The sequence below is a fragment of the Oryctolagus cuniculus genome, chromosome 16 (genome assembly GCF_051225735.1).
Source record: "Oryctolagus cuniculus isolate XC-2025 breed Fujian yellow rabbit chromosome 16, ASM5122573v1, whole genome shotgun sequence".
Taxonomy (NCBI): Eukaryota; Metazoa; Chordata; class Mammalia; order Lagomorpha; family Leporidae; genus Oryctolagus; species Oryctolagus cuniculus.
Genome location: NC_142882.1, coordinates 88,166,472 through 88,177,359, shown reverse-complemented (window position 1 = coordinate 88,177,359; position 10,888 = coordinate 88,166,472). Strand labels below are relative to the sequence as shown.

Here is a 10,888-nt window from a genome sequence, read left to right as displayed (position 1 = left end):
GGACCACACCCGGGGGGGCCCTCCACGGTTTGGTGGAGGGTGGGCACTGGGGGCTCACCCCCGGGACTCTCGGAGCTGGAGCGGGAACAGGAAATAGCTGGATGAGGTTCATCTGGGAAAAACGCACTCAGACATCTGGGCAAACGCAATCCTCAGTGCGTCGGCGGCGGGCGGGGGCTGCAGCCCACAGGGTGCCCACAGAGCGGGAGGGCCCAGCCAGGTGGGGCCAGGCGCTGGGCGCAGAGCGGCTCGCCCCACACAGAGGGCGGAGGCTCCGTGGCCCACAGGGGGACAGCAGCCTCGGAGGGGCCAGGCAGGGTAAGAGGGCCGCCCTCAGCTCTCACTCAACCTCCCCAGGCCTGAGCGTGTTCTGGGGGGGACCCCGGCCCCGCCCCCACCCCCAGGACCTCGCCCCCACACGCGGATGGAGTCTGCTCCCCTGCTCCCTCCCTCGGGCAATGCACACCCTTTCCAGATGTTTCCCAAGATGGAATTTAACGATAGGTTCATTTCGGTACAAAAACATTTGGAAACCCACGCACGCAAGGGGTCTTCCAAAAGGTCATGAAAATGTAATGAAAAAACAGTGCATGGATTTCAGGAATGCTCTGCACCCACAACACTTATCTGTTAACTCCATTTTCATGGATTTAAATTTTTGTTTTATTTATTTGAAAGGTGGAGTGACAGGAAGAGATCTTCCATCCACTGGTTCATTGCTGATGACTGCAATGGCCGGGCTGTGCCTGGTGGAAACCAGGAGCCAGAAACTCCATTCCGGTCTCCCACGGGGGACAGGAGCCCAAGCCCTTGGGCAGTAGAGTGGAAGTGGAGCAGCCGGGACTTGAACTGTTGCTCTGATACGGGGTACCGGTGTTCAGGCAGCGGCTTACCCGCTGCGCCGCAGTGCCAGCCCCTTCGCGAGCTCTCTGAAGTACTCTTTACAGCGCAGTGAAAACTGTCCAAGTCACTCCTAGGCGCGCTAAGGACTTTGAACACTTTCTTAGCCTGGGGCTGCTGTATTTTCCACACGCAGCGACACAGTCCCGCCCCCACATTTCTCTGCTCTCATTGGCTAAGAATCAGGAAGTGTCTCAAGGATGTCCCTTGTTCCTGTAGAAATGGATGAACAGCACCCATTTCTATCCCTTTTTTAAATTTTTTAAAAATTTATTTGACAAGTAGAGTTACAGACAGTGAGAGAGAAACAGAGAGAAAGGTCTTCCTTCCGTTGGTTCACTCCCTAAATGGCCGCTACAGCCGGAACTGCGCTGATCCGAAGCCAGGAGCCAGGTGCTTTTCCTGGTCTCCCATGCGGGTGCAGGGCCCAAGCACTTGGGCCATCCTCCACTGCCCTCCCGGCCACAGCAGAGAGCTGGACTGGAAGAGGAGCAACTGGGACTAGAACCTGGTGCCCATGTGGGATACCAGCACCGAAGGCGGAGGATTAACCAAGTGAGCCACGGTGCCGGCCCCCTCTTTTCTTTATTTCTAAAAGGTTTATTATTTATTTGAAAGGCAGAGTGAGAGAGAGAGGGAGAGACAAACAGAAAGGGAGGGCTTCCATCTGCAGACTCACTCCCCAGGTGCCTGCCACAGTCAGGGCGGGGCCAGGAGCCGGGGGTCCCTCGGGTCTCCCGCACAGCTGGCAGGAACCCACGTCCTGGGCCATCACCGGGCCATCAGCAGAATGTGGCTCAGAGGCACGGAGTAGCCGGGACCTGAGTGGCTGCTCCAGTGGACACAGGATCTCAGGCAGTGGCTTACCCTGCTGGCCCGCCCCTCTCGGCCCTGCGCTGGTGTTTAAGAGTCAGGTTTATGAGGCATGTTTGTCCCAATGCACTCTTTTTTGGGCACAGCTCTGAGTTTGGCAAACAGACCTGTAACTCCGCCCACAGTAAGACAGGGGACCTTCCAGTCCACAACACTTACCCGTTAACTCCCAAACTCCCCTGGAGCCCTTTGCCCTCGCTCTGTGCCCCACCCTCATCCCCTCCCGCCTCATCTGGCTGCTCCCGGTTTTGCCTTTTCCCAGCTGTCCTCTCCCTGGGGTCGCAGCACGCTGCACACAGCTCCCTCTGCTTAGCACAGGGCCTCGGGGACTCATCCATGCGGGCGTGCCCCCAGCTCCTGCCCTCCCAGACCGCTGGGCACCCCTGGGCATGGACACATGCCAGTGTGGGAAGCCGCACCCCAGCTGAGGCGCCCAGGCTGCACGTTCCGGTCTGGCGACTCTGAGTCAAGCGGCTCGAGTCCTTGGCAGCTGCAGGTACGGATGCCCTGTTCGGATCCAGCCCACGGTTGTTCCACACCCGGGTGCTCCCCACCTGGTACCTTCATGCATGAAGCTGCTAGAGTTTTGCCCCTGGGGTGCCTGGGAGGACTCAGCCTGGACCATGCGTCAGTCCCCAGGGAACTGGGACAGTCCCCGGGCCAGCTGGATGGACAGCCTGGGGAGGGCCAGGTGTCAGGTCTCTGGAGCTGCACTCGGAACACGGGACCCGCCTCGTTGCTGCTGGCCAATTCTGATGGTCAGGCCAAGCCCCTCTCTGCTGAGACCGCCCCCACAGGGACCCCCCACAACCAGGCCGTGGAGATGGACCTCCAGAGGAGGAGGAGGGTGGGGGCTGCCCCCAGGTGGAGAACTCTGGTTCTGACCCCGCTGGCACCCGCAGGTGGGTGGGACCTCCCCCAGGCCTCGTGTCTTGCAGGTAAGGGTCCCAGGCAGGTGGGTGACTGACTGGGGGCTTGGGAGAGGGTACAGGAAGCAGAGAGGGGCCTGCACTGGGCCGGCTGCCTGCCCGCTCCGGGGAGCAGTGCCTCCAAGCAGACTGAAAAGAGGGGAGGAGAGGCTGGGGCCGTGGGCCAGCACTGGGGAAGCCTGGGGCTGGGGGCTGTGGAGGGAAAGCCCAGGGGAGGCGTGGGGGAGACTGTGCCTCCCTCAGGTCCCAAGTCAGACAGGCAGGGTGCTGTCAGGACGTCCGTTCCTCTCCACGGCTGCTTCAGGGTCCAGGCAGGCCTACTCCTGGAGCTGCGGGATCAACATGCGTGGTTGGTTCTGGTTCTGTGGGCTGTGGTTGCCAAGTTAGCGTCCCAACTGCCCACACGTGGCCAGTCCCCTCACGCCTCCGGCTCAGTGATGTGCGCTGGCCCGGCAGGTGGAGGCACTCACCTGCACAGGTGAGCCCAGGGCGCGGGCTGCAACCCCCCAGCACGACTTTCTTCCCAGCATCGCCTTCCCCTGCGTCTCTGCCAGTTCCCCGCCAAGGACCAGAGCGGCCTCTCTGCTCTTGCGGACACCTTTCCGACACATGTTCGGGTCTGTGGCTCTCATTTCTCACTTTGTTGATTTCTCTCCCGGATTTAAACGTTTCACCCACCTGGAGCTTATCCTGGCGTTACGGGCTGAGGGAGGGCGCGAATGGCTGGCCGGTCACCACCCGGCTGAAAAACGCGGCGCTGCGCAGGTGCAGGGTTTCAGGTGCCGCTCCCGAGCGCCAGGCACGGCGGCCTCGGCAGAGGGGACCGCGGTCCTGGCCCAGCTCTGACCCCGCAGATAAAGCCAATCACCCTCCAGGGGAAGGGACGCCCACCCCTCCCGGCCGAGGACGGAGCCCCGGCCCCGCCCGCGCCCGGCCAGGCCTCCCGAGGTCCCTGGGGCCGCACGGGGCTTTCGGCGAGAGTAATTTAAATAGAAGGCGTGGCCCGGCGGGGTTATTTGCATAGAGGCGGGGCCTCCGGAGGGGCCGGGACACCCGCAGCGCTCTGATTGGTTCGAGAGGGAGAGTCTCGCCAGAGAGGCTTCATATTTGCATAGGGAGGGGCCTAGCTGCCGTGCGCGCCCCTTCTTCCGCCCGGCTTCCGCCCGCCTTCTCCCGCCGCCTGGATGCTCCCGAAGCGGCGCCGAGCGCGGGGCGCGTGCCCCGGCGGTGCGGCCGCCGCCTCCGCGCCGGCCCCCGTGCGTTTCCCCGATGTCGTCATTTATCTGGTCGAGCCGCGTATGGGTCGCAGTCGCCGGGCCTTCCTCACACGCCTGGCGCTGTCGAAAGGCTTCCGGGTCCTGGATGCCTGCAGGTGCGTTGCCCAGGGCGACCCCGGCCCGGCGCGACTCCCCAGGGCGGCTCCCGCACCCCTGGCCGCCTCCCCGGGCGCACGTGGTACGGCCCAAGGGGCGGCACCTGCGATTGGGGCTCAAAATGGGCTCCAGCCTCTCGTGGTCCGTGATCTCCCCCAGCGAAAGGTGGCCTCGGGGCTGGGGCGTCCTGCGGGGTCCAAGGCGGGCAGAGACTCCCAGGAAACGGTGACCTCCTGCAGGGACGGAACCCCCAGAGTCAAGAGCTGGGGTTCCCCCAGGCTTGGGGCTGAGGGAGTCAAGGACAGGGCTGGTGCCCCTGCAGCTTGTTTGCTTAGTTGGGCGGTCCTGGGGCCAGTGGGGCCCAGCAGCAGCTGGGGAGAGGAGGCCCTCACAGGGGAGGGGCGCCCTGAAGATGGATGGGTCCTTGTCATGGTTGACCGACGAAGCGCGCTTGTTTGGCAAGGGCAAAGCCAGGCCCAACAGGAAGGCCCCGGCCTCCCCTCCCCCTCTCCCTGCCCAGCTCGGAGGTGACCCACGTGGTGATGGAGCAGACCTCAGCCGAGGAGGCCAAGGGCTGGCAGGAGTGCAGGGCAGCGGCTGTGCCCCCAGGCTGCCCCCGCCCGGCTCTGCTGGACATCGGCTGGTTCACAGAGAGCATGGCTGCAGGGCGGCCCGTCCCCGTGGAGCCCAGGCACCGCCTGGAGGTGAGCAGGTGCAGGTGCAGGTGCAGGCCCAACCCCACCCAGCTGGGACGGTGGCCTCCAGGGGAGGTGGCCAGTGAGCCCCGCCCAGCTCCCTGAGAGGCAAGTGCAGGGGCTGTCCCAGCTCCGTCCTCACCACGCGTGTGGGTGCTCTGGGGGCCCCTTTATCTTCAGCATCTCCCGGCTTTTCTTCTTGCCTGGTCGGTGAGACTGAGCCTGTGAGCTGGGCTGTGCTCAGGGAGCCCTATGGGCCCAGGTCCCCCTTGCTGGGCGCAGACTGTGCTGTGGGCCCCCGCCCTCCGAGGCCTGGCTGTGAGATGGGGGGGGCACACGCAGCACAGGCCATCACCGCCCTGCCTCCTCCGTCGCTGCTCTACTCAGAGCTGTCCTCGTGCCCTGCAGCCCCCCCCCCCCCCCCGCTGTGCCTGCCTTTGTGGTTGTGTGGCCCTGTCTCAGCCAGAGGGTCTCAGCCCGCGGCGGCCGTGTGTTCCGTCCACAGGTGGCCGAGCCCGAGGAAGAGCCCCCAAGGCTGGGGCGGGTGCCCGCCTATGCCTGCCAGCGGCCCACGCCCCTCCCTCACCACAACACCGCCCTCTCGGTGAGCCCCGGTGTGGACGGGACTTGGGCGCAGCTGGAGGGTGAGAGCCGGCGGGTCGGGCCGAGGCCCCCTGCCCTTGCCAAGCGTGTCCCCCACAGGAGGCCCTGGAGACGCTGGCGGAAGCAGCCGGCTTCGAAGGCAGCGAGGGCCGCCTCCTGTCTTTCCGCAGAGCCGCCTCGGTGCTCCGGGCCCTGCCCCGCCCCGTCACGGCGCACAGCCAGCTGCAGGGGCTGCCCCACTTCGGAGAACATTCCTCCAGGGTGGTCCAGGTAGGCCAGCTCACGTGGGTGGCGCGGGAGGTGGCAGGTGGCGCTCCGAGGCGTGGCGAGCTTCCTGGTGGGCTGGGAGGAGTCCGTGCAGGGCGGGAGAGGAGTCTCTCTGTAGGACCCCCAGGTTGAGGTTGCTGCTGTCCGCGTGCAGCCGTGTGCTTAGAAAGCAAGGGTTAACGCGCCCTGGGGCTCCTCACTCAGCTGAGAGGTGACCTGGGCGGCTGTGACCCGGCTCCCTCCGGCAGCTCCAGGCCTCAGGGGCTTTGGCTGACCCAGGCTGTGCTTCCGACTCCCTATATGCAGGGTGTGGGGGGACTGGCCAGCCTCGGGCCCCTGCCCGCGCCCGGCTGCCCGCTCCTGCCTTGCTCTCCTGCCCTGAGCTCTGCCGGGTCTCCTCCCGCAGGAGCTGCTGGAACACGGGGTGTGTGAGGAGGTGGAGCGGGTGCGGAGCTCAGAGAGGTTCCGGACCATGAAGGTGCGTGGGGCGGGCAGTGGTGACTTGGCCGCGGGGTCACGGGGGCCTCCCCCGGATGTGGCTGCTGGTGTTTGCTGTGCACCAGGCAGGCAGAGCCGGGAGCACCAGGCCCGGATCACCTGGCACCATCGGGTTCACCGGACTGTGCTGGAGGGAGTACCCTCGGGCGTGCCGCCCATTCTTGGTGCCACCGCACGCTGTTCTGTCTGGCCTTGGTCTCAGTTCTGTGCTGTGCACTCCCTCCGGGCCTCCTCACCCCCAGTCTGATTCGAAGGTGCCATCCCACGTCCATGGTGCCAACTGCGATCCTGTTTTGCCACCTGGCTTGTAACTGGGTCGGGGGTCGTTGCGACTGGCGTCCACAAAGTGTGGCTTTGAGGAGGGCGTGGCTGTCGGGACCCGCAGGAGGGGCTGGGGAGAGGGAGGCCCAGGCGCACTGGCAGGGCACTGGCAGGGTGGGCACCACACAAGGGGCACCCTGAGATGAACGTGGGGGTGGGGGAGCTGAGGTGGGCCAGGTGGGGCACAGCGGACCTGGGAGGACGCGCCCTCGTTTGGAGGGAGGCCAGTGAGTAGCGAGGGTTCCTGGGCTCCCTGGAGTGCCCAGGTCGGCCGTGGCCCTGGGACGGGAGGGGCTGGCACACTGGGAATGGGGGAGGCCTGGGCAGCGGCCACCCCGCCCCACTGCCCTGCAGAGCAGCTCCAGGCTCTGGCCACACACCAGTGTTCTCCGCAGGGGGCATGGCCACGGGTACCGTCCCCACCCTCGGGGGCTCCCTGAGCCTCCTTCCAGGAGTCTGGGAGGGTCTCAGGAGCTGGCCCAGGGCAGGTGACGTGCGTGGGCTGGGGTCCCTCTGTACCCGTCAGCCTGTGGGACCCCTGCCGGCCCCTGCAGCCATCTTTTCGGCCTTGCCCTTCTGTTTGTTAAGGAGAACTCGGCAACTGGGTGTAGCTGCTGGCCGGTGGGAGACATGGCTTTGCCCTGAGAGTCCGTCCTGTAAGCCGCTGGGGACTGTCTCGGCCTTGCTGGGAGCACAGGCTGACCTGTGCAGGCTCCCAGGGGGACCCTGACGGCAGGCGGCTCGCTGGTCTGGCGAGTCTAGTCCGATGTGTGGCATGGGCTGCCGCGGCGGGGACGGAGGGCCCTGGTGCGCCGCCTGGGCGGGTGAGGCCCCAGGTTTGAGTCCCTGCCACATGGCCTTGGCCACCAGGAGGACACATGTGCCCGAGAGCTTTACCCCAGCAGGCTGCCCCTCCCACACAGCTCTTCACCCAGATCTTTGGGGTAGGGGTGAGGACTGCTGACCGCTGGTACCAGGAGGGCTTGCGCACCTTGGACGACCTCCGCCAGCAGCCACGGAGGCTGACCGCGCAGCAGAGAGCAGGTGAGCCCCAGAGACGTGGGGTGTGGCTTCCAAAGCCCCCTGGATCCGGAAGCTTCCGCACACCAAGGCCTAAGCACGGGCACACAGGATGTGCGGATTGCCTGGGTGTCCAGGGGTAGGGGTGGCAGGTGGGCTGCTGGGGCCTGAAGAGTTGGGACCTGTTGTGGCCCTTTCATCGCCTCCCTGTTAAACTGGCCTGGGCCAGGGACAGCGGGGGCCCTGGGCCCACCTGCCCAGTGCCGTGATGGTGTGCAAGGCCCGTGGAGGTGTAGGAGAGATGCCACCAGTGGGAAGAACTCCATGGGTAGCTAGGCCAGGGTTGAGTCTGTCCCCCATTTACCAGGTGGGCGACCGTGGCATCGTGCCTCCCAGGGGCTGTCACTCTGCTCCCTGCACCACCCCTCCACACGGCCGCCTTGTGTTGGTGGGGGCGGGGCTTGGGGCGAGCAGGCCGGGCGTGTCAGGGGCCTGTGCTGCTCGCAGGGCTCCAGTACCACCAGGACCTGAGCACCCCAGTCCAGCGGCCGGAGGCCGAGGCCCTACAGCATCTGGTGGAGGCCGCCGTGGGGCAGGCGCTGCCGGGGGCCACCGTCACACTGACCGGCGGCTTCCGCAGGTAAGGGGCCGGCCCCGCCCCCGAGAAGGGGCCTCAGCTGGGGGTGCTGTCCATGCCCTGGGAGGGCAGCGGCCCGAGGCTGACGGGAAGGCTTCGGCCTGGGTCAGGGCCTCACAGTGTTCTCTCAGGGGCAAGCTGCTGGGCCACGATGTGGACTTCCTCATCTCTCACCCCAAGGAGGGCCGGGAGGCCGGGCTGCTGCCCCGAGTGATGCACCACCTGCAGAGCCAGGTGAGGGGACCGCCCCGCCCCGCCCCGCCCCTCCCCGCCCCCGCCCCGGCCGGAGTGCCCACGCCCCCTCGCCTACAGGGCCTGGTCCTGTACCACCAGCACCAGCCCAGCTGCTTTGGGGCCCCCGAGCGTCTGGCCCGGCCCAGCCGCTCCATGGACGCCTTCGAGAGGAGTCTGTGCATCTTCCGCCTGCTGCAGCCCCCCGGAGCTGCCTTGGGGGGGCCCGCGAAGGCTGGCCCAGCCTGGAAGGCCGTGAGGGTGGACCTGGTGGTCGCCCCCAGCAGCCAGTTCCCTTTTGCTCTGCTGGGCTGGACTGGCTCCGAGGTAGGGTTTCCCGGGTAGCGTGGGTGCTGGGTGCCCACGGGTGCCTGGGCCGGCCTGCTCAGGGCAGTCTCCCCCGCCCTCCCCCAGCTGTTTGAGCGGGAGCTGCGGCGTTTCAGCAGGAAGGAGAAGGGGCTGTGGCTCAGCAGCCACGGGCTGTTTGACCCGGAGCAGGTATGTCCCCGGCGCCCCCAGCCTGTGTCCCCCCCCACCTCGGCACCCGGCGCTGCTGTGCGCCCGGCCAGTGCCCCACAGCTGACGCCCGGCTCCCGTCCCAGGGGACCTTCATCTCCGCGGCCTCTGAGGAAGACATCTTCCGCCGCCTGGGCCTCCGGTACCTCCCCCCGGAGCAGAGGAACGCCTGATCCTGCCCTGGGAAGCTGAGCTGCCACACCACCACGGGGCTCGCGGTGGCCCGAGCCCTCCCTGGCTGCCGTGGGCGACCACAGGGTCTGGATTCAGTCATCTTGGCAGGCTGGGACTCCCCAGGTCACTTGTAATAAAAAGTATTTTCACAGTTAACGTGTCTGGGGGCACAGTTTGTGAGTTCGAGCGCACCTCTGTCCCCATCGGGATCCACAGGCTGTCCCTAATGCTGCCTCGTGCTGCCCCATTGTGGCCACGCGTGCCCTGCGCCTCCTGTCCTGTTCTCTGTCCCTTCCTTCTCCGGAAGTCAGAAGTGGAACCGCCACGCAGGTGCCCTCCCTCCCCCCGGTCCAGGTGTCTCCGTGTCCTCCCCTTCCTTCCCTGTCTGCACCACTTAAACTTTGCAGGTAATTGCCTTTTTGTTTCATTGATCTTATCCCTCCTCCATCAGTCTTAGCAATTTCTGTTCATTTAAAAAAAGATTTCTTTTTGATTCTTATTTATTTATTTATTTTTTGACAGGCAGAGTGGACAGTGAGACAGAGAGAGAGAAAGGTCTTCCTTTGCCGTTGGTTCACCCTCCAATGGCTGCCGCAGCCGGTGCACTGCGGCCGGCGCACCGTGCTGATCCGATGGCAGGAGCCAGGTGCTTCTCCTGGTCTCCCATGGGGTACAGGGCCCAAGCACTTGGGCCATCCTCCACTGCACTCCTGGGCCACAGCAGAGAGCTGGCCTGGAAGAGGGGCAACCGGGACAGAATCCGGTGCCCCGGCCGGGACTAGAACCCAGAGTGCCGGTGCCGCAAGGCGGAGGATTAGCCTAGTGAGCTGCGGCGCCGGCCTACAGAAAGATTTCCTTATTTGCAAGGTAGAATGACAGAGAAAAAAGTGACATCTTCCATCTGCTGGCTCTCTCCCCAACCTCCGCAGCAGCCAGGGCTGGGCCAGGAGGAAGGAGCAGCCAGGAACTCACCGTGGTCTCCCCCGGAGTGATGGGAACCCAGGCCCTTGGTGCCTCCCTGCCCTCCCAGGTGCATTTGTGAGGAGCTGGGTCAGATGCGGAGCAGCCGAGACTGGCACTGGGGCTGCAGCATGGGCTGCCATGGCACAAGTGCTGGCTTAGCCCACTACGCCACGGTACTGGCCCTGGAATAAATAACAAATCGTAAAAGAGTGTCTCCAGCCTATAGACATAGGATATCTTTCACTTATTCAGATTTTTTAGTTTTTTTTAGTGATTTTTTAAAGATTTATTATTTATTTGAAACAGCTACATAGAGAAGTAGAGAGCGAGAGAGGTCCTCCATCCGCTGGTTCACTCCCAAATTGGCTGCAATGGCCGGAGCTGGGCCAATCTGAAGCCAGGAGCCTGGAGCTTCCTCCAGGCCTCCCACGCGGGTGCAGGGGCCCGGGGACCTGGGCCGTCCTCCACTGCCCTTCCGGGCCACAGCAGGGAGCTTGATGGGAAGCGGAGTAGCTGGGACTCGCAGCTTCACCGCTAGGCCACGGCACCGGCCGCTCAGCGACGTTTAGTGGTTTTCAGAATGCTTCACACTTCTCTTGTTGAATTTATTCCTAAGGATTTGATTCTCTTGATGCTCTATTGAATGGAACTGTTTTGCTAATTCCATTTTCAGGTTCTTCATGGATTCAGTTGATTTTTGTATTTCTTTGTGCGACTGTGACTCATTGTTCTAACAGTCTTGAGTGGATTTTTAGGATTTTCTAGGTGCAAGGTCAGGCCATCTGCAGAGAACCATTTTGCTCCTTCCTTTCCAATCTGGACGCCTCTTGTTCTCTGCCTGACCCCTGGCTGCGGCTCAGCGTGGCGCTGAGCAGAAACGGGGACGGC

At 64.4% G+C, this 10,888-nt stretch overlaps 1 protein-coding gene across 5 annotated transcripts; it reads left to right on the top strand.

Moving 5' to 3' along the window:
• The first annotated feature begins 3,197 nt into the window (after positions 1-3,197).
• POLM (DNA polymerase mu) lies at positions 3,198-9,193 on the top strand. 5 transcript variants are annotated; one of them, XM_089316243.1, is made up of 11 exons: positions 3,198-3,319; positions 4,596-4,779; positions 5,276-5,374; positions 5,473-5,643; positions 6,047-6,118; positions 7,383-7,503; positions 7,987-8,119; positions 8,248-8,350; positions 8,429-8,674; positions 8,762-8,845; positions 8,950-9,193. In XM_089316243.1, exons 1-11 carry the CDS (start codon positions 3,312-3,314, stop codon positions 9,034-9,036), a joined length of 1,308 nt encoding a protein of 435 aa, XP_089172369.1. In that variant the 5' UTR covers positions 3,198-3,311; the 3' UTR covers positions 9,037-9,193. The 5 variants fall into 5 exon arrangements, 4 of the variants coding, with proteins under 4 accessions (XP_089172369.1, XP_008260032.3, XP_008260030.3 ...); XM_008261808.5 differs by lacking the exon at positions 3,198-3,319 and adding an exon at positions 3,799-4,074 and having other exon boundaries at positions 8,450-8,674; XM_002713846.6 differs by lacking the exon at positions 3,198-3,319 and adding an exon at positions 3,799-4,074.
• Positions 9,194-10,888: the final 1,695 nt, after the last annotated feature.